This window comes from Glycine soja, chromosome 14 (assembly GCF_004193775.1).
Source record: "Glycine soja cultivar W05 chromosome 14, ASM419377v2, whole genome shotgun sequence".
NCBI classification, from domain to species: domain Eukaryota; kingdom Viridiplantae; phylum Streptophyta; class Magnoliopsida; order Fabales; family Fabaceae; genus Glycine; species Glycine soja.
Window position 1 is genome coordinate 11,783,387 of NC_041015.1, and position 23,896 is coordinate 11,807,282.

At 33.4% G+C, this 23,896-nt stretch overlaps 1 protein-coding gene across 4 annotated transcripts; it reads left to right on the forward strand.

Moving 5' to 3' along the window:
- The first annotated feature begins 249 nt into the window (after positions 1-249).
- On the forward strand, positions 250-22,303 carry LOC114384277 (transmembrane E3 ubiquitin-protein ligase FLY1-like). 4 transcript variants are annotated; one of them, XR_003660646.1, is made up of 5 exons: positions 250-875; positions 1,580-1,652; positions 1,765-1,832; positions 2,184-2,327; positions 22,165-22,303. XR_003660646.1 is itself a non-coding variant. In XM_028343939.1 (4 exons), the coding sequence occupies exons 1-4, from the start codon at positions 714-716 to the stop codon at positions 2,196-2,198; spliced, it is 318 nt and encodes a 105-aa protein (XP_028199740.1). In that variant the 5' UTR covers positions 254-713; the 3' UTR covers positions 2,199-2,523. The 4 variants fall into 4 exon arrangements, 1 of the variants encoding a protein (XP_028199740.1); XR_003660644.1 differs by lacking the exon at positions 22,165-22,303 and adding an exon at positions 18,370-18,732; XR_003660645.1 differs by lacking the exon at positions 22,165-22,303 and adding an exon at positions 17,315-18,358.
- Positions 22,304-23,896: the final 1,593 nt, after the last annotated feature.

Below are 23,896 nucleotides of genomic sequence, written 5' to 3' on the forward strand. Positions count from 1 at the left end.
TACTACTGCATCCAAGCATTGCTAGTGACCTCACTAGATCTAAACTCAACAGGCACCATCACACACTACTACAATAATGTCATTTTATGACAGTCAAATGTAACACGTTGTAGAAATAATAGCGGTGACATTATTGTAATTTTCGCAAAGTTGACAATGACGGCTATTAAAGTAACCGCCTTTAATAAGCAAGCATGCTGAGATAAAGATGGGTGTATTAAGTCCGTCTTAAAAATATGGTGATACAAAGGCGGTCTTATTATAATGATCGTCTTTGAATAATTAAAAAAAAAATTGTGCTCGTTCATATTTCACAAACATATTTTGCGTCCGTTCCGCATCTTTCTTCTCTCCTCTTCCATTTTCCCAATCTAATATCCAAAGCTCTCCACCTCCTCCAGCATCTCCTCTTCCCTTTTCATAAACAAATTATGCGGCTCGCGGATGAACGCAAGCTCCTCATGGTCCACATGCCAGCCACGAGACAGCCAGTTGTGTGGCGGCACAAGGCGAAAAAGGAAAAAAGCAAAATCACTTCGCAATCGATTACGGTTTTAACGCCATCGTTGCCGCCGCGAACGGGTCGAAGCTCACGATTCTGAAGTCCCCGACGGGCCGCGAGATCGAGGCCCACTATGAGTTGGGCCGCGAACTGGACCACAGCGAGTTCGGGATAACCTACCTCTGTACGAACAAGGAGTTGGGGATTTCATATGGTTGCCGCTGAAAGATTGAAGCTTTTTTGTGTAAGAGGAAGAGGGGGGCTTAGAATTTTGTTGTGGGTTGCATTTTGGTGGTGCGTGATTCTACTGTTGGTTAATCCAGTGGCAGGTCTCAGACCCTTGAGAGAAAGGACTGGGTCTTGGAATGATGAGGTTTGTTTAGGAACTTGTCTTAAATTTCAGTTTTTTGATGACCGTGATGGTAATCGAAGAATGTGATGCACATGAATTTGAATTTTTTGTTGTTGTTGTTGTAATGTTGATGATTTGGTGGCTGCATTTTGATTGTGGTTAGTTAGGGATTGCACTAGCTGCTATTGCTTTGTGCAGTTGTGATTTGTGGAAGTAGACTAGACACTAGAAGTAGGAAATTTAAAGTTTGGTTTTGTTAGAGCTGACATTAATCGAACATGTTTTGTTTAGAATGTTTGAACCTAGGGAGAAGAGTCACAGGCGTTCATTTACTTTGTTCAGAATTTATTCATGGCGTTGGGAGAGAATAGGCGAAGAAAAGAATTAGGAAAGTGCTGCATTTTATTTATAGAAATCTATGTCAATTTGTACTTTAGTTATGCTTTTTTGAGTGGTTTACAGGGTGTTTCTCTCATAACAGAAAATAGTCATATATTTGAGTTTATCTTTCGTGTGTAACTCTTAAGGTGTCCAACGATGAAATTTTTTCCCAAGTTAATTGTAAGGCATTTGCCTTTAACTTTACTGCCATATAACTCTCCTAAACACCGATTTATGATTAAAAATTATTTGAATTGACAAATTGGGATTGTTATGATTGAGTCAAAATCTGACTGAAGGAGAACTCACTTATTTGAATGTTATTGATATGTCACTTCTCTTAGGGGCTATTTACAAGAAAGGAGGAGAGCAACTTAGGTCCATTTTCACAATGGAACATAACAGGAACTTACAAAGGTTTGTATTCTTTATTAACTTAAGTAATAAGTGTATCAGTGGTTTTCTATTTTATTTTAATCATAGTTTTGGTCTATGCATTATGTGTTTTTAATCTGCTATCATTGGACAGAGCATAACAAAGGCAAAGGGACAGAGCATAATGATCAAATACATATGATCAGATGCAGATGCAGAAAAGTGAGTATAAATTGTGAGATCTCCAATATTTCTAAACATCATATAAATAATGAAAGAGGGAGATTAATTATTGAGCACTTGTTTTGAAAGAAAAGAAAATTAAAGAAAAAAGGTTGAAAGGCCTGGTGTTATTTTGTCTTTTAAGGTTTGTGTCCTTGTACCATCTATACCATGCTAATAGCCATCATTTCTTCCTTATTGTTTCTCATTTGTAAATATTCAAATTAATAAATGTATTTAAATATATAAATTGTATGTTGGATTTTTCATGAATAGTTTAAATTGTGATGTCCTTTCATGCTACTGTGTATGTTATAAATAAGTTCCTCACTATCTTGATCTCTCATGTAGGTTCATAGTGTATAGACGGCAGCAGAAGCTTATTCAGCCCCTTCTACTGTTCTAACATCACATTCACATGATGGACTTCATGTTTTTGACGATTTTAGAGAGACTTATGCTTGGCTGAGTCATAATACAGAAAAAGATGATAAAGTAAGTTCTATAGGATTTTATTATTTCTCTGCTTAAATGGATTTGTGGTGTCTTGTCTACAACTTTTTTACCGATGTTGCCAATGATTATCTTTGCCTTTTTCTCTCACAAGTTCAGCATTTAGGCTAATTACTGATATTCTTTCTGAAAAATATTGTTGGAACTTGGAATCAATGGTGATAGTTATCATGCATTATTTCCTGTGTTTTATACTAATTCCTGAAATTTACATCATGTTTCGAAATTAAATCCATTGAGGCTGCTGGTAATAAAACACAAAACACAAACCATTTAACACATTGATTAGGAAACAAATGTTAACTTTGTTTATTTTTACGATACTTACATCAAAAAATTTATCAACAATGATTTTTTATTGAATAACAACAGTATTAAATTATTAATATATATATATATATATATATATATATATATATATATATATATAAACTTATAATATAGTATATAATCATTAAATTATTAGTATATAATTCAGCAAAGATGTTTTCAAATCAGATATACATGAGTTGCTGTACGTCCTTGTTGAAACAGAAAGATTGTTTCTCTTTGAGAAAAAAAATTACTTTGTTGATTCTTTATAGTGTGTATTTGAAATTTGATTGATTTGTTTGCAGATACTATGTATAACACTATAACTCCTATATGATAGTATTATTTATTTTCTTAATCTATTGTAATTAATATTAAAATTTAATTTAATAATTAATATTTAAATGATAGATTAAATATAAATAATACATAAACCTCTTATTTTTATTTAATCTATCATTTAAATATTTATTAAATAAATTTTACCATTGATTTTAATTACAATCATGCTAATATATATTATTTTTAATTATTTATATTTTTTCTAATGGGATATCAACCAGAAAAAATATAAATAATTAAAAATAATATTTAATTCAAGGACGGTGCTTATCTCAGCAACGTCTTTGAAAGTACGCATTCTAAGACGATGCTTACATTAGCAACGTCTTAGAATGCCTACTTTTAAAGATGTTGCTGAGGTAAGCACTGTCTTAGAAAATTGCGTACTTTCAAAGACTATGCTTTGGGACCTGTCGTTGAAATTTTTAAGCTTCGACGACGTCACTTTCTAGGACGATCGAAAAACGTCATTATATCTCGTATTTGACCGTCTTAGAAACACTTTTTTCTAGTAGTGACACTACTAAAAAATTGGATACAATGTCAGTTTAGCAATACAAAGACAGTATGTTGTGGAAAGTGAATACTTTTCACAACGAATCTCTTACCGTCTTTGTATAGGCATAGGTCTATGACGGTTTTTTAACTAAACCATCTTAGAATAATTTTTTTTTATAAAAAATACTTGTATTTAAGATGGTTTTTTATAGGAACACCGTCTTAGAAATTACAATTTCTAAGATGATTTTAACCTAAAATCGTCTTAGAATTTATAATTTTTTAAAAAATGGAAACAATCTTTTCTAAGATGGTATGTGTAGAAAACTGTCCTAGAAAGCATTAGTGTTTTTTTTATAAAGAAATTCAATCGGCAGCCCTGTCTTCTTTGTTTCTCGTCACAAACAATGTAAGAACAAACAACACAACACAAAGAGAGTTTGAGACATCCCTTTCTTGTAAGAACAAACAATGTATTATTGACATCCTTTTCTCCATATCCCTAGCCCCTTCCGTAGTAATAATAAAAAATAAAAAATGAAGCTAGAGTTTGAGACACAACACAACACAAATACACATATAATACAGACAGAGAGAGACATACACATATATAGGTATTAAGTGGAGTAAGTCTACTGAGAATGACTCTTCATCCCCGCCCTATGTGTAAAAAAAATGAATTTGAAAAGTTGTTTTGTATTATTGTATGTATTAGAATATTCTTCCTTGTGAACAACACTCCATGGCCCTGCCTTAGCAAAAAAATGTAATTTTTTTTAAAAAAATCCCTCAAATATAAATATACATGGTATTACAATTGGAATTTCTGAAAAATGGGAATAATAGAACAAGACCTTGAGCCCAAGAGATGAATAGAACAACTCCCAAAACCATTGGTACTAAATTAATATAGTACCAAATTTAGCTTGTTCCCAGCTCAACAAAGAATCAAGTTTCATCTGAAGATCCTACAGAACATTAATGACTTACTTTATATTCTGAGATTGCTTATCACCCAAATCCAAATTAAATATCTGCATGTAGTCATCAACAAAATGAACATCAAGACCTTCTTTCACATTAGGTGCTAGCTCATCAAAATCTCTCCTGTTAGCTGAAGGGAATATAAGTCTTAACTTCACTCCTTCTTGCGGCTATGGTTTTCTCTTTAACCTGCAAATTTCACAGCATTTCATTATTGACAGTTTCAGATATAATGTACAAAAAAGAATTCACAACACAAAAATATTAAAGGGTAGCTTCCGAGGAATAATCTGTTGGGCTGGGCAACCATTATTGAGGAGTTTTTTTTTTTTTATTCTTAATGTAATTTAGTTAGTAAATAGATACTGAAAGTAGGGGGCCAACTCATCAAGGAAATACCCCTTCATTGTTGAAACAAATGTAACAACTTCAAAACAAAAATTTGAATAACTTGAAAACCAATGACATCTAAAGATGCACACGTTTCTGCATCCACAAGTTATGAACAATAATATCCCTATAGAGGGTATTCTCAACATACCCCACCAATGGGAAGAATTTTCCCCGTAAGAGTCACTTCCAACTTTGTATACATAGTTTTTTACTAGTTAAAAACTTTTGGACAAAATCACAAGGTTTCACTGTGGTCAAAGAAGAGCAGGTAAAACACTAAAATGCATCTACATAGCTCTTATATATCAAAGAAAAGATTGTTTTTTTATAAAAGAAAATATTTGATTGTACTTCCAGTGAGCTAACTTACCTCGAGACATTGAGATTCATTAGATGATAGATCTATTTGCACCTTGTCATCTTTATCAGAGGTTTCACCCTCTTTTTCAGGATCACTACCCTCCACCAACTCGGAGTTCTTAGTTTGAATTTTATTTTGACCTAATTCATCAGAGTCTACATTTTCTTTTATTGGTTCCACAATAGCATCAATCATTTCCCCTTGCCCCATGAGTTGTAGCGCTATCTGCCGTTCTGCAAACAAAACATTTTTAACAATGCTAACTAAATCATTTAGTATTCAAATTCAGATATAGTGATGAACTAATGCAACCAAAACTATTGAAAACATCAAATCATGAGTGGTTGTGTTTTCAACCATATACAACATAGCCTTTTCATCGTCGGTAACTAAAAGTTGACTATATTGACCTAAAAAAACAAATTAATAGACCTTTCGGTAAATTTTTTAATGTGCTTTTGAAGATTCCTAACCCCTATTGCTCGGCATTAGTTTTCTATTAGGGCAAGAATAGCAGCATTGGTCACTTCCACCTGAAGCAGGATAAGTGCGACTCAAGGACTTGAGAGGCCTAAAACAAATTTAAGAATGAAGCCTCTTATTTACTCATAAAATAGTTTATTAAAATTATCATTGTTTTATTTAAAATTAATTTTTTTGGACTTTTTGTGATGCAAAATTATCGATTAAATTGTCATAATTAATTTCATTTAACATTTTTTTTTCAATAGACAATAACGCCAATCCGTTCAATCTTTGTTGAGACATTGTTGATCTTAAGTAAGTTTTTATTATTTTTAGCTTTGAAAAACTCCTTTTAATTGAAGCAATTGATATTGGTATCGTTAACATTATTCTATAAGCTATATACGCATTTGGAAAATAAATTATTCTTTTTATATAATTAAGAATGTCAATTGGTTTATCATTTTCCAATCCTATAATTTCCTTTAAGATATTTAATTCTGAAAATAAATCTAATCCATCAACATCCAACAAATTATCATGTTTCAAGGATTTTTCAAGGTTTAGGCATTTCTCTTTCAAAAGTGTACAATCTAGTAACTTTAATTTTTTAACACTAAATAAAAAACAAAAAATATCTTCATATATTTTAAATTGTTCAAATCTACTTTGAAGTGTGGTAATCGCTTTATCTACGATGTACAAAAAGTAATCAATTCTAAATGATTCTTAAAGAAATTTTACAATTTCATCCTCAACATTTTCATCAAATTGTTTCTTTCTACAACTAATATGTTTTTCACGAAACTTAGGCTCTATATCCATTTCAAAAGCAATTTCCTTGGTAGAAATCAATGCATTTTCAAATCCATTTTCTCTATACTTTTCAAAAAATGAAAGAAGACCTTTTAATTGTTCAATAGCTTCATCAATGCACATGCTTTTTGATTGTAAATTCCTACTAAGTTAACTGCATATAAAATGTCATACCAAATAGTCATGCCTAACAAAAATTCAAAGTTTTCAAGCTCATAATTTGCTAAACAATCAACTTCACTTTTTATTTTAGGATCATCACTTGCTTTAGCTAATTCAAATAAAACATCTCTTATTTGTAAAGTTTGAAATCTTACAGCTTTCAGACTTTCAATACAACTTTCCCAACATGTTTGTGACAATGATTTAAGAGTTAAGTTATGTATATGATTTTGTAAAATTTTCGACCTTTTGTTAGAAGAAGGAAATAAAGTGTATACACGTTGTAGCACACCAAAGAAAGATTTAGATTTAGGACAATAGTTACCCATATCACAAAGTACTAAGTTTTAACTATGACAACCACAAGGAGTATAAAATGATCTAGGATTAATATCAAGGAATCTTTTCTGCACACCCTGATGTTTTCCTTTCATATTAGATCCATTATCATATCCTTGTCCCCTAAGGTCATTAATATAAAGTCCAACAATTTTTAATTTATATATAATAGCATCAAAAAGACCTTTTCCACTTGTATCATCTACTTTTAAAAATTCTAAAAAAATACTCATTAACTTGTATTGGAGTTGATGAAATATCCACATACCTTAATACAAAAGACATTTGCTCTTGATGACTTATATAGATCTAGAGTACAGTCAAGTATGATTGCATAATATTTCACATCCTTAATTTTTTTTATAATTTTTATTTTGATTTCGCCTACTAACAGATTTATCAACTCATTATGTATATTATGCCCAAGGTAATGGTTATGAATTTCATCGTCTTTAATTCGACGAATATGTTCTTGCATGATTGGATCAAATTCTGCAATCATTTCAATTAGACTTAAAATATTTGCATTAGCTTCTTGGTAGATCTTTTCATTTTTTCCACGGAAGGCTAAGTTATTTTTACCAAGGGTTTTAACAACTGCAATAATTCTTAACAACACATTTCTCCAACGTTCTCTATCTTTATTTATTTGTTCTTGAACATGTTTGTCTATTGTTTTATTTTTTACCAATCTCATTTTCAAATCAATCCATGCATTCATGTTAGTAATATGCTCATTCGTTATTTCATGACTCTTCAACTTAGCACTAAGATTTCTCCAATCTTTACTATCTTCGTTAGCTAGTTTACTTGTACAAGAAACAACATTAAATAATTTGCAACATAAACAAAAAACTCTATCCAAATCTCTAGAATAAATTAGCCATTTTCTTTCATGTTTCTCTCCATTAGGCAATTCTTGAATGTAATTTGATGAAGAAAAGTGCCTAGAATATTTATCCTTTAGGAAATCCATATTAGTAACTTTAATAGGGCCTTTTTCTACTAATAAATCTCTCAAATTCATATCAATATTCTTCTATTGGCTTGGATCATATATATTTTCAAAAGTAGAATCATCTAGTCTCCCAATCTCCTCCTCATTATCATGAGTTTGAGAATCAGAATTATAATTATTCTCATCACTAACTACTTCTTTATTGTTGCTTTCACCTATATCTAAATTATTATCTCGTTCATTCAAAGAGCACCCACCTGTATTTTCTAATTCATTTTTCTCATCTATTTTTATAAATTTATCAATAGCTCCTTTTTGTAATGCAATTAAAGCCTCGACTCTTCTCTTTTTCTGAAGTTTTGAATTGCCTGATTCATATTTTCTAGTTGACATACTTATTATATATATTTTTGTATGAAATTAAAATTATAATATATAAAACACTACAAAGATGAGTATATAAAATAAGAATGAGCTAAAACAATAAAACCTGATTCTAATTGTCAAGAAAATGAACTTGATCGTAGTATCTTGAAGTCTCAAGTCTCTTTCTCTTTGTTGGTAAGTGCTTAAACTTAATTTCCAAATTTCAACCTTTTTGTTAAACCTGCATAAATTATTTTGAGATTAATCATTATTCATTAATAAAACAATAAAAAATAAACCTATTTTGAGATCAATCTCGTAATTCATCAGGATTTGGGGTAGAAGCTTAATAATATATTATATATATAAAACTTGTCATTTGTCAATACAATAATGAGACTATTGTTGTATATGTAAGATTTTAGATTATTAAATTAACACTTTTCAATAGAAAAGGCAATTATAATTTGATAAAGGAACATGTAAGTATGTAATAATTATCAACAAAAGAAAATTTGAGTACAGTAAGTTCTATTTTTGGCTTTTACCTGATATTGACACACTAAAAAGGAATAAAGGTCAATTGTTTCCTCTACCCTCCAAATAGAGACATATGCACATAAGAGATGAAAATAAACAAATATGCATTGAGGAGCTATTGGCTAATGTGTCAAAGTGAAGCAATAATCAAGTAAACTGAAGAAGTAGGTAAGAAGACAAAGAAGTATGAGAGACAGTGAGAAAAAAAGACAAAATTAGAATTGAATAGGAAGATAATAAAGATAATAGAAATAAAAGAAAAGCTTTTGGATTTCTTTAGCTATTAACTATTAAACCTCTTTTTTCTAAACAAAGCAATGATATTGTTGAAGAGTTGTTACTCATTAATTGTAACTTACGATACCAATAAAAAGATTAACATTTACTTATAATATTTTAATTAAAATTTATTTTCAAATATAATTTTACAATAATTTTTTTTGAGGTATATTAGTACTAAAAAAAATTTGGGGTCTTTTTTGGGGGGCCTAAAGCCCTTGTTTGGGCTGCTTAGGCCTTAAGCCGGCCCTGAAGTAAGGTAGCTTTTAACGTCAATATTTTCAGCAAGAAAGGCAAAAAAAGCTGGCATCATTATTCTTGCAATAACACTATGTTAAGACTTTGAACATCCCATTCTTTGCAGGAGAAGTGATTGCAAAACAGGTAGCAAAGATAAATACTTGTTTAGGCTCTATTCCACAAGCTTCACGAGTTGTCTTCTCCAGATAATCTCTAGCAATGTGCATTTTCTCATCAGTAATATACCTAGCAATAGCAACATCCTCCATTCTATCCAACAGGGGATTAGGTATCATTTCCACAAAATTTGTAGTGCAAACAAAAAGAACCTGCACCGAGAAAAACAATACGTTCAAGAATTACTTGACCATCCTAAGAACTACCTATCAACAATGAACACAACTAATAACCAAACAAAAATGTTGACTATATCACAACCTCACTATTAAGGCTCCAAATTATCAAATAAATACCTTTGATAGATCAATGGTGACATCAAGATAGTGGTCCAGAAAATTAGCATTCTAATCTGGATCCAGAAGCTCTAACAAAGCACTTGCTGGATCACTAACATGTCCTCTGCCCAACTAACAATTGAATAAAAAGATAATAGTACTAAAATCATAATTTTTTCCTTGAATATTTACAAGATTATAAACCATGGTAAATTTAATGAAACTGAAATGCAAGCATTATATTTATTAGGGTCATGACAATCCATACCAAGAGAGAACAAAATAGGAAATCAGGAAAAAAAATTACTCGGCAAAAAAATTGAACCATTTAGAGATGTATTACTTTGTCAATCTCATCAATCAAAACAAGAGGGTTGGTTGTGCCCACATTCTTAAGGCATTGAACCATCTTCCTTGGCATAACACCAATATAGGTTCGGTGATGACCCTATATGATTAAATATTAATGATTCAAAAGATTACCACATATGTTACCATTAAACTTGTTTATATAATTCAACTGTGACAAGGAAACCAAGACTTTAGCTACCTTGATTTCAGCCACATCAGCTAATCCTCCCACAGAGAATCGAAAGAACTTACGGTTCAAGGCACGTGTAATTGAACGACCAATACTTGTTTTGCCTACTCCAGGTGGACTAGAAAGACAGATAATTTTCCCTGCATATATCAGAAAGATCAGGAACCATGTCACACTTTTTGAACATGCGAAGACTTAAGCACCAAAGGATTAAACTTTAAACAAATGGATTATCATACTACAATCAACATCTTAAATCCATTTTAACAAGAATCAACACCAAATACATTAACTTGACCAAGGGTAATCTTAGTGATGGTAGGCCTTCTGGTGGAAATCCAAAGTCAATGACCTTCTTTTCTTGAACCTGTTCAATTTTCAGATGAGGGAAAATAGTAATGAATGACGTAGGGGATGATGGATCAATCAAATTATTCATATGAACACACAAGTCAATACCACAACAGAAGTCAAGGAATCATATAAGTTTAAGACTAAGGCTTCAAGTCAACTCAAAGTACACAAAAAAGAAAAGGTGAACGACGCTGTAATGGGATAGAGGTACACCAAAGGCAATACCTCGTTTGATATGAAAAGGACTTGGGTGACAACTGAGTTGAGCCATAGATGACACACAGAAAAGAGAAATGAGTTATATGGCTTGGCCAGAAATATGTTGGTAAGCAGTAGGCCAATGTTGTAGAAAGAAGGAACAAGGCACAAAATAACCCTTACTTCTTCAGAAGTTCGACCTTGTGCACAATTTATCAATGACTTGATAAATGAAAACACTAAAAAACTACTAAAAGGGATCATTCATTTCATAACTTCCAAAATTTGATTGTTTTATCAGTTGTAGAAAGAAGGAAGAAGACACAAAATAACCCTCACACTCAGTATGCAACTGCTTTGTCCAATAGCTTTAGTGCAAACAAATTGTAAATATATATATATATATATTATCTAAATTAAAGAAACTGTTAAACAAAGTTGTTTATAATGTTTATAGTAAACATGAAATACACCATATTGGTTCCCTATATCATCTAAAGCTTTCTAAATGCATTGCTTTTAACTTGTAAAAAATATGTTGCCCATTTCCTGTGAAGTGTTGTTATGGTCTTGGTGTCTAATGTTGTTCCATAAGAAAACCACTACAACATTAAAAAAAATACAAATTAGTCACCTAGATGAAAAAGTGAATTAGAAAGTGATACCAAACAAACAATTGAAACTTGATCCTGCTCCATTCATTCTTCACACCCTCGTTGACTATGTTTCACATTCAATGCATGACATAATATCCACACTCATAGCCTTCGATTTGAACATGACTCTAAATTCAATTTGAAATATATTTAACATGTTATGGTTACAAAGTTACTAAATGTCACTAATCCTAAAGAACCATTGATTAAATGACTAACCTTTACTTCAATCCACCAAGGTGCGGGTTGATCTGATTTACCTTCCAAAGTAGTGTTTAATGTCTTTATTGCACTGGTTACAAAAAAAAAAGAAAGCTATATAAGACCAAAAATCTACTTACGTTTCTTACTTCATAATACAATAAATGAGTTATAATTTAAAATATAACCTATTAGTTGAAACTTTGATGTTAATATTAGGTTTCTTACGCAAAGAACAAAACCAAACAACAATATTGTCCTTAGGACACATAATAAGAAGCAGCCAATGTGCCATGAAGTTCACATCAATAATTAGGTACATATAAGGCAAATATTATTGGAAATGTACTACATAAATTTAAATTACTGAAGTAAGCTCCTAAGTACACCTCCCGTTGTGATTCCTTCACCCATGTTTGAATTTAATGTTGACATTCATGATGTCTATCCTTTGCATTGTGTATAGACTAAGGCTCAATGAAACCATACACTGAACCATGACCTAAGGTTGTACTCCAGTCATCCATAAACCTATTTGGAACATTTCACATGAATATCCACAATCATATATCATATGGAATATTGTTTCTTAGTTAATAAAAAATAAACCTTGTAATTGAATTTACTTACATCATCCACAACTGCAGTATAGACATGTTCAAACATTTGTCACCTGATATAATTTCAATTACATCAGAATGGGTGATGAAGAATGATGCTTTTATATTAGGAATCCCAAATTTTGTCCCATCCCATGACAAGTCAACAGGCTTTTGGTAAACATCATACAAGTTTCACATCAATTCACCCATCGGATCAACACCAGCCACTTTATTGGAACCTTTGACAACTCCAATCGGTTTCGGCTCATGAATGTCTGAATCCTATATGGTTAATGAAAACAACAATTAACCTAATGTTACAATTTTTTTTAACAATGTAACATTCATTTAATATGTTTGAAAGGAAAAAATACCTCATAGGATACAGTTTTTACAATATGTATCAACCATCCAATGAATGTGTCAATGGCCTACCAGACATACTAAATCTCTAACATTGGAAAAGGGACCAGAGCGTTCTTGTCGTAAAAATAGTTGTTGCGATGACTTTTGGGACAACTCCCCTTAGTGCTTACACGTGCAGCTAATAGTTGTATATAGGCCTCAATCGAGCGTGAGTATTGCGATGACTTTTGGGATAACTCAAGTGTGATGGCCTCCTTAACCTCTTGTTTGATTTTCTCTAGACTCTTCTTGTGTTCCCCGTCTACTTCTTTCCTTAACTCATCCTTCATGTTTCCAATCATTTCAAGGAATTGTTGTTGGCTGATTGATGTACAAGGATTGTTGGAGGCACGTGATGCATGTCCAAAGTATTGATTGATTGTCACACCAGTCCCTGCCACACAAACACGACCTGGATGCTCCAGTCTTCCAATGACAGTATTCAATATGTCGTGACGTCCATGGGGAACAAAGCTTCCCTATCTCATTTTTTATTCTAAAGAGTATTGTAAGAAGCACAACATGGATATCGTCATAATGTTAGTTCATTGGAATTATATCAAAAATAAATAAGTTGCTAATAACCATTAATGAGAACTTACTATTTTATCAGATATTTCTCAGGCCACCTTAGATGTCATCTGTCCATATCGCTTTGTGCAAGCCATCTTCCACTTAAAATGTCTTGCAATGGGGGATGGAGGGTCGAGGATCATTGTTGAATCCTCAGTATTTATTGCATTCTTTTCTCCTCCATCAAATTCTTTTCAAGCAAATCATAACCCCCACAAGACAGTAGGTGGGGGTAGTCATTGAATTTTTGAATTTCATGTGCCCTTTTTCATATACCTTGGGAAAAATTATAAACAAAGTCAACAAAATATTTAAAAAACACCATCGACATGAATGGAAATGTGAAGAAAAACCCATCCAGATCAAACCTGCAAATTAGGGGTAAGGCGACTTTTTGCAAATTCCTCCCAAGTCTTTGGATCAAGACCATATTTAGCAAAAGGATGTTGTTTATCTTCACCCTTATTGTCACAATAAATGTATTTAGTGGTGAGTGAAGACTTAAATTGCCTCCATCTAGTGGCGACCGTCAATATAACCTTCTTCTTGGCATTTGAAGCTTCTGAGATATCAAATTTTCTCTGCAATAAAAAAAGACAGTACACCAGTTTGTCAATGACAATGTTTTGTAGTTAAATTTAACAAAATGAAATACAAAGGGCTAATTAAGTGAACATACCAAAATGTCATCCCATATTAGCTCATTTAGATATTTGGGGACAACTTTCTAATTATAATGAATAATTGGAATCTTTTCTCGAGCGACCACCCCCAAATAGCTGTGGAACTTTTCTTTATGTGGGCCTGATCCTCTCCTAGTGGCAGGATTGATGTTAACCGCAAGCTTTGGCTAATCCATGGTCCTAACAGTCAAGCTTCTCAGCTGGGTGGATTGCTTACTCCTCCTAGACGTAGTCTCTAAAGGATCATCTAAATGCGAAGGTGACCTTGGGGGTGTTGCCATCACCCTATTTTAAAAAAATAAACTCATTAATGTACATCAATTACAAATAGCATATATATAATAAATTGTACAAAATGAAATTATAAAAATCCCTTCAATTAATGTAATATGATATACATTACTTTCATAATGAGTAGTTACGTCAAAATGTTCTCCCATAAACCTTCATCATGATCATCATGAATTGCATGTACATCATCCACCTCATGTTCTTCATTTACTGAAGGCATTTGTGGGGAGAAACTAGGACTTTCACCAATATGAAGGGTCAAAGTATCATTTTGGTGACTGATACTATTACTTTTTCCTTGTAGAACTACTGACCATGTTGAGTCACACGAATCTTGGATGTAAAAGACATGTCTTGCTTGTTTTGCCATGATGAAAGGGTTGTCCTTGTTAGCCACCTTACGAAGGTTTACAAGAGTAAATCCTAATTCGTCTTGATGCATACTAGTAATTCCATTAACCCATTGACACTTGAACATACAAACTCTAAATTCATTGTAATCAAGTTCCCAGATTTCTTTAATGACGCCAAAGTAAGCCATGGATGCTCGAATCGAGTTTTTATCTGATGCACTAGTAAAGTGTTCCAAATCAGCCTCAACACTCACCCACTATTCTGCATGGTACTTTTGTCGTCCTATGACATTGTGTAGAAGGAATAGTTGTTGATATCATAACCCTTCCAAGTGGGAACATTGATATTTGGCCCAACAACTAATAGTCTTAATGTTTTCGAAGCACTTTCATCACCGAAGATGGTTTGTCTAAACCAGTTAATGACAGTTATATTATGCTCTTGCAACACCCTCATGATGTTCATTTTTGGATGAGTAACTGTCAGATTTTGTTTGTGTGTTTCTATATACGGAAGAACCTCTGTTGTGTTATTTAATATATATAGATGCACTTGTGAGACCTCTTGCCAACCCATTGTCACAAGATTGTATCCTTGTGTACCCCTACCTCCATGTCTGGACTCATGATGACTTTGAGGAAGGCCAACAGGCTTGGTTGTTTCCATGTACTTTGAACAAAACTCAATAGCTTCTTCAATGACATACCTTTCAACAATGCTTGCCTCTGGTTGGTATTAATTCTTTGCATAACCTTTTAACACCTTCATGTACCGCTCAACCGGATACATCCACCCTAAAAAAATGGGTCCACACAACCTGATATGCCTAGTATATATTGTATTCTTGCCATGTTTCAGTTTGATGTAAGATGTCTTTTTCTCACAGATAAGACATGCATGGTGTCCTTTAACACTATATCCACTGAAACTCCCATATGCTAGAAAGTCATTGGTGGTGCAAAATACCATTACATGTAACCTGAACGTCTCCTGGAGATTTGCGTCATACACATCAACCCCATCTACCCATAGTTTTCTTATGTCTTTGATCAATGGAGTAAGATACACATCAATATCATTTCCTTAGTCTTATACTTGCTATCATCATACACATCATAATGTATTTTCGCTTCATGCACAACTAAGGAGGAAGGTTGTAAATCATCAACAAAACAGGCCATGAACTGTGGTTGGTGCTTAAGTTTCCAAAAGGATTCATTCCGTCTAAAGCAAGACCAAGCCTTGGATTTATTGGATCCTAACCAAAATCAAGATACAAATGATCAATTGTCTTTCATTGAAGAGAATCAATGGGATATCAATGCAAGCCATTACTTATTCTACAATCTGCATGCCATGTTAGGTTTTTTTTCATCATGTCCATTAGCAAACATTCATTGAAACCTTGGAATTATTGGAAGATACCAGCACACTTTTGTTGGACGACCATTACATGTGGTTGCATCATCACTAGATTCATCATCCTTCACTTTGTACCGTGATACCCTGCACGTGGGGCAGTTGCGCATTTCGACAAACTGATTTCTGTATAAAATGCAATCATTAGGGCATGCATGTATTTTCTAGTACTCCATACCCACAAGACATAATATCTTCTTCGCCTCGTAATAACTTTTGGGTAATGTGTTATCTTTGGGAAGCATTTTCTTGACTAACATAAGCAATTCAGTGAAGCTTTTGTCACTCCACCTTCAAGTTGACCAAAGCTAACACTGGTGATAACTAAGTGAAGGTTGTGCATCCCAAATACAAAGTCTTATTAGAATCACATTGTAATTTATCATAATAAGGTGCACGTGCTTCCTAAAAACCTTCTTGTCTAAGATCATGTATCATGTCCTCTATACGATCTCCGATTCCTACATCAAGCGGGTCACTCTAATTGACTGTAGGCATGTATGGCAATTTACCATGGACAAAAATACTTTCCACCCATTATTTGTGCATTTTGTTGCACAAACTTCAATAAATTTTCAACCCCTTCCTCATACTCATCACTTATGCATGATGCTTTCATCCAACTTTGATCCATGTTTTGTGTACCATGATACCGGCTAGGTTATGACATATACATGAAATTATCACTTTTTTCATAAAATGGTGTGGCCTTATCCCATTGTATTGAATCTTAAATGGAAAACTAAGGTTCACTTGCAATGTACATAACTTTGATATAAACCAATACTCATATATCAACAAACATGTAACAAGCAGACAAGTGACACAACGAGATACATACCTCAAAATATGCTCACTAACACAAAGAAGGAGTGCAGTGATGGCAGTGATATATTATTCAAAATTGTTGAGTCCAAGTACACTGCGGGCTAAAACAACCTTTAGTTTCATAAACTTAGCGAAAAACTTGTACCTGCAACCAAAATTAATTGTTAAACAATAAAGATAAAAAACTCTTGGCATAACTAGATTAATTACAATAACAAATAATATGTAATATGATTAATTATATATATCAATATTACTTTGTTCGAAAACTTAGGCATTAATTCTTGCTACAAAACTTAACAATTGTCAGCTTCACAGCAACTAATTTGTCTGTAAGAATTTTGACATCTGTAGGTGATAAAGTTTATCCTGAGAGTATTTTCAAGGAAGACTCTTATGTCCAGTCTGCAGTTACAGTTAATGGTAGTCCTGAAAGACTGTGGAAATCAAAGTTGTCTGTTTCAGATTTTGACAAGTCTGAGTCTTCTACCAAATTGCCCAAGGGAGTAAAGGAAAACACATTGATGGCAAAACTCCTTGAAGCAAGATTAGAGGCACAAAAATCTTGCTCTAGAACTTGCAAAAGCACTTTTGGATCAACTAGAGAAGCTTATAATGAGAATATCAAATAGTTGCAATGGGTATCAATGTAGGATCTTTCATGAAATTCTAGTAACCATTTTGTACACATGAATCTTTTAGCTATGTACATGGTTGGATGAAAATGAAAGTTGTATCCATTATGTAAAAGATGTTTTAAGTCATTATGCCCACCAAGCGTTGGGTGGTACTAGTGGTCTGGGATACATAGAATTGACCTTATTTTCAAATATCCTTCTAGTTATAGCAAGCAATATTTTTTAAAGGCCACATTTCAATCCACTTCTTGTGACCTCAAGCTAGCTTCATATTTGCATCTACAATTTGCATTTTCTAAGGAAGCAAGGAATATTTGTTTTGTGTGTGTATATATGTATATTTTTCAGAATAATCTTTTGATGAATACCTAGTTCTTGATGCAATCAAAATAGCAAATTATGTTTACTAAGGAAGATAGATCAGTAACTAAATAATCCTATTTAAGTGAGAAATGTCATACTTGCAGTCCAAGCAATGCAGCTATAACACCCCCAAGCGAATGCCCAACTATGCAGACATTATACCCAAAGCATTCACAACCAAATCCCAGTAATTTAGAAAGAAGTCCATAGGATTCCGAGTCTGCATTTCCACTTTGAAAAACAATTGTTGTAAAAAAAGAAGTTTATGTAATGAAGTCAAATGTTTTTAAATTAAATACAATTTAAGATTTATTTTGGGAATTGATAAAAAGTAAGATGGTTTACTTAATTATATAACCATTCAATGGTGACTATTTCACTTTACAATAACCAAAGTGTTTATCATAGAAAGCAGGAAAGAGGAAGAACAAACAGTTTGATTGGACCAACTCTACAGAAGAAAGAACCGTCAGTATAAAAAAGTTGAAGTATTTTTTACCAGGCCCTTCAGGATTTCCTTCAATTTGCATAAAAAGCTCTCGTGCAGCCTCAACTATGCCTGAATGCCCATAGCGAGGGAAGGATGAAGTCAAATTTTTCTTTATATTCGAATGAATGTAGTTGCAACTGTAAACCAGAACATAAAATATTGACATGAGGGACCAGAATATTGTATTGGAACATATAAAGGAGCAATACAATTTGGCTCATATAAATGATAACACATTGAACTGAAATTGTATGATATATAGAAGAGTTGCTTTCTGTAGATGTACATAACTCAATAGGAATGTCATTACTTATTATCCTCTGTTTAAAAAAATAGTTGATATTCATGCAACATAAGATGTCATAAGTCAACTTCCAGGTTATGTATGTGACAATGACCACTTCAGAGTCATTTGAAAACTGATCTGACTATAATACTAGAGGATATGCAATTATGCTAAAATTTAGAAGTTCAAATTGTACTGTAACATATTGAGAATCATTTAGTTCTTTGTGTATTTTTCAATCAGATTTAGAACAATGTACTTGAAAAGATACAAATATTGTCGTACAATATTCTCCTGTTCAATAGGCTTGTAAATTGTGATATTAGCAAGGTTGTCAAACTCAAGAGTCTACATAGACTCGTTGGAGCTTGGTAAAGTTATTCATAAATTTGTAAAAGTCTACTTCATATAAAAAATGAAGCTATATGCAACCAAGCCTTAAAAGAACAGGCTGCTAAGTTAATGGAGAAGAGATGAGTATTTGAGTTGTAGTTTACGTGATTAATAGTCTTCTTCAGAGGCAAAAATTTTACAGAACCCACGTGACACTACTTAAATCATATGAAAGTGAGTTTTTAAATAGCCTAAGGCAACCTGCTAGTCCAAAACCAAAATGCCACACATGACCAGATCTTCCTATTAAACCAAAAACCACAGTGCTGAGATGTGATCTGATCCACACATGACCCTAGGTACTTTTTTCTTCTAGAACTAATACCCTAAACACCGCCTTCTTTCCATGACCCACCCACGAAATTCAACCTCATTGGTAACTGATGATGCAACGCTCGCGATGCAATGCAAACCAACGAATGGAAGGCCGCCTTTGTTTCTGGATCAAGATGCAAAAGGGAATGAGGATTTGTTGGACCCAAAACACACATTGGGTTAATTTTTTTTATCCAGCAAACTTGTTGACTCGATCTTAAACTTGTGAGTAAGCACCAGTTTGCCCAAGTCTGCCAAAAAATGAGTTAACCTACATCGTGCATGTGGACTCATATACTTAGACGAGTTAACAAGTTGGACTCATATACTCAAATGAGTTAACAAGTTAACTCAATTTGATACCCATGGATGTTAGTATAAATGTAATAATCACAAAATTCCAACACAATTTTGCATTCCAACTCTATGGGTTTTCTCTCTTTCTCACTCATTCTCTGTAACACCCCGTTTTCATAAAATAAATTGAAAGGTGTTTTATTTAAAAATAAATAGAGTTTTAGAAAAATAATGAGGTTTTTATAATTAAATAAATACGAAGAAATAATTTTATCAAAATAATAGTTTGAAGGAAAATAAAAAAAATATTTTATTTATTCATTTGATAGGGAATAAAATAGTTCCTTTTATAAAATAAATAAATAAAGAAAAATAGAGTAAATAATAGGTTGAGAGTACCCTATAAATAGACATACTACATCAGTTTACATTTACAATACGTCTCTACACTCTCTCTTCCTCTCAAATTCATTTTCTCTTCTCCCTCTCCCAAAACCTTATCTTTTTCTCGCATACACTCAAACCTATCTTAGTAAAACTACGATCCCAGGCTTGTTAATTGTTGGATCATTGTGAAATTTGAACACCAGGTTCAAAACTCATTTTGGCATATTCTTGTAGTTGGAATCTGAAAGATAATGTCTGTGGTGTGAGAAATGTTCCTCGCACTAAGCTCTTTTTTGTTTTCCCACATGCACCCAAACCTATCCCAGTAGAACTAATATCACAGACTCGTTAACCCTTGGATTGTCATGAAAGTTGGACACTGGGTTCAAAATTCATTTCCTCACATCTCTACCATTGGGATTTGGATAATAATGTCTGTGGAGGGAGAAATGTTCATCGCACACAAATAGTACAATGAAGGCTCTAATCCCTTCTCCTTTTATTTAACGCTTAGAAACCCTAGCAGAGCAATCAGAGGAAAAGCTTGGAGAATCTTAGGAAATTGCTACAGATACCGCTATTACTATCAGACTACACACGTGATCCCACTTAGAGGTGAGGGATGAGTTTATCGCAATTGGGGTTAGAATCAACATGTGTAGGGATCCTTAGGGGATGTGAATTTATTTGGGATGTTTGTTGTGTTGTAATTCTTCTTTTGATTTTGATATGATTATGTGAAATTGTTTGAGGGTTTTACTACCCATGTTTCGAGAAACATTTTTGTATAATTTGTTTGTATTTTGGACAAGATTTTACTAGATTAGCATGATAAATTATTATATTGGGATCGTGAAATTGTGATTGAAAATATAAGTAAGTGATAGATTGAATATGTGATCAATTTTGAGATATTGTATGTATTGAGTTGTGAGATATGAAGTGTGCAATCACACAATTGTAAGACCATTTAAGGGCGATGAGTTTTTGCTCGACGAGTATTGTGATGTGATTCACCGTGAGAACAATTGAATAGTTGTGTGTATTGCATAGTTCCTAGATAAAGCCTATGTGTGTGCCATGTATATATTAATATTATGTGATGTGTATATGATTCATGACGTGTGATAACATGTTGCTTTTGAATTATACCATTGTGATTGAGATTGAGTGTATGCGATAAATTGAGTATATATTGAATTGTAATATACATGTGTATTAAGATGTTGTGTGCATTGAGTTATGACCTATGAACTATACAATCACATGACTGTAAGACCTTTTAAGTGCGACGAGTTAATGCGTGATGAGTATTGTGATGAGAATCACTGTGGGGACCCGACGAGTTTAATCACAAGCGCGACGAGATAAAATTATTTTGAGAACTATTGAGGAGACGTGTGTTTTGTAAAGTTCATAGATAAAGTCTGTGTGTTAACATGTTTTTTGGGTTGGACTTGAATCAAGAGGGAAAGACCCTGATAGACTCTTCGGAGTGTAGGCCTTGGGGGTAAATACACTTGGTTGGAATGTTCCTTGAAGCCTATGTTGATCCCATATGATTGGAGCGTGCTCGCAAAACTAAGTGACCCTGACTGGCCTCCGTATGATTTTACCTAATGAGAGTGACCTGCCTTACTAGTATCTGATCTATCTTATCATGTACTCCTAGGCGCCCGACGAGATTTTTCACTGACATGGTATCATATTGCATATAGGATTGAGCCTTAGTACATTTGTTCATAATGCCCGTGTATTAATCGATATTGACTGGTTGAGTGATATTGTATTTTGATTCTTGAGTACGTGAATGATGTGAAAATGTGTGAGACGTGTAGTGTTGAGATGTGATGTCACGCGATAAGGGGTTGAATGACATGTGTTGTGTTTAAGTAAGTTGTATTTCATTTATATGATATGTATATCTATGTTGTTCTATTTCTTTCTAATAGTTAGGAATGTGATAACTCACTTTCTGTGCACTGTTTATGTTTGGATCCTGTGATGATCTTGAACCTTGTATTCATGAGAGCAGATGGTTAGGTGCATAGCTATGGAGAACCTCGTGCTAGAAGACGATGGAATACAATGTTGTGATAGGATGTGATATTGGGGCATGAACTTTTGTTTTAAATGCATGATGTTTTGAGCCGAAAATATTTCTAACAAGTTTTATTCGTAATAGTGATGTGAATGTGAATCTTTTACCCACGTGAACTCTGTTATGTTCATTGAATAAAATCCAATTTTATGTAATGTTGTATTTTCATGTATGTTATTATATAAATATGTATATCGGGGTAGAGGGTGTCACATTCTCCACGCTTACTATTCCTATAAAAGAATAGAATATGCAGCTGTCAATTGACATTATCTATTACAATTCCAATCTGTCGCAACATGCCCTTTTGCGGGCGAGGGAAGACGAGGCTCACGGGTGCGCTTTCCAAAGGAGGAAAGATGCGTGGAGTCGCCACCAACGTTTATTTGTGGGAAACGTCGGAAAAACCGAAGGAAACCGGTCGAAATGAAAATTCTAAGTTCGGGAGTTGTATTTACGTTTGAGGAAGATATTAGCACCTCTTACATTTGTCTCAAAGGACAACAGCCTATTTTTTAGAATTATGGAAATTGTGTTACCTTAACTTTTATTTCTTTTTATTTTTTGAGGTCTACAAAAGCGGGGCTTTTGCTCCTACGTACCCTCCTTTGGAGAGGAAATCAGACCTGCGTAGTTCTTTCTTAAGAGTGAATCAAGTGATTCTTTTTACTTGAAAAGTGATCATTTTAAGGCGTTGGACCTTAAAATGATCCATTTAGTTGGTAAGGAAAACTGAAATGATAAACTTTCAAACCCTATTTTTTGTGGACGAGCTTGACTAGGCAAGTTGATTTTAGCCTTAGTTTCACTTTAGTTATTAGTCAATTCAATTAAGAATGAGAAATCCCAAAGAGAAAACGTCCGATTGATTTTTTCGCTTCATTTTACTAAAAGATATTTTTTATTATTATATTATTATTTTACCTCTTTTTTGATTTCCAACGTGGTTACGGCACGACCGAACGGTCGGAATTCATTTTAACAGAAATTAACGGACGATACGATTAAAACGATCGGTGGAAATTTATTTTATTTTTTGATTAGGCGAGAATTGACTTAAATAAATGACTGAAGCACGTCAAAAGGGGGTATAGAAAGCGAATGAAAACGAGAATAAAAATACATGAAACAAAATGTGGACCACCACGGGTACATAGAATGAATTGAAAAGCTCGGTTTGGGGTACTTACCAGTTGAAGACTGAAGAAAACGAAGAACGAACGATGAATGTCGAAGAACGGCTGAAAATCTTCGCGTAATTACTCACGGAAACGTTACGAAAGCGCCTCGGCTTGGATTTTCTTCATGGAAACAATTTTCCTTAGCAATTTCGAGAGAATCAGAAGTGCCAAGAAGGCTGAACCCCTTCTCCCTTCATTCCTCCCCCTATTTATAGCAAAATAGGGGAGGAGCTTGCCACCCAGCTTGCCCAGGCGAGCTCAGCTCGCCCAGGCGAGCAAGGTTGCTTCCTCCAGAAGCAACAGCCTTCTGGAGGAAGAATCTGGAAGGCCCAAGTGGGCTTGATTGCTATTCATACCCCCCTTTTTACTAAATGCACCCTCCTTTACCTTTTTTGGTAATTCTTTTTCCGTAACGTTACGAAACTTTACGAATTTCATAACGATACTTATTTTCCTTCCGCAAGGTTACGAATCCTTACGGATTA

Coding starts and splice junctions, on each gene's coding strand:
- LOC114384277 (XM_028343939.1), top strand. CDS start 714: ATGGTTGCCGCTGAAAGATTGAAGCTTTTTTGTGTAAGAGGAAGAGGG. Junction 876..1,579: donor CTGGGTCTTGGAATGATGAG/GTTTGTTTAGGA, acceptor CACTTCTCTTAG/GGGCTATTTACAAGAAAGGA. Junction 1,653..1,764: donor CATAACAGGAACTTACAAAG/GTTTGTATTCTT, acceptor ATCATTGGACAG/AGCATAACAAAGGCAAAGGG.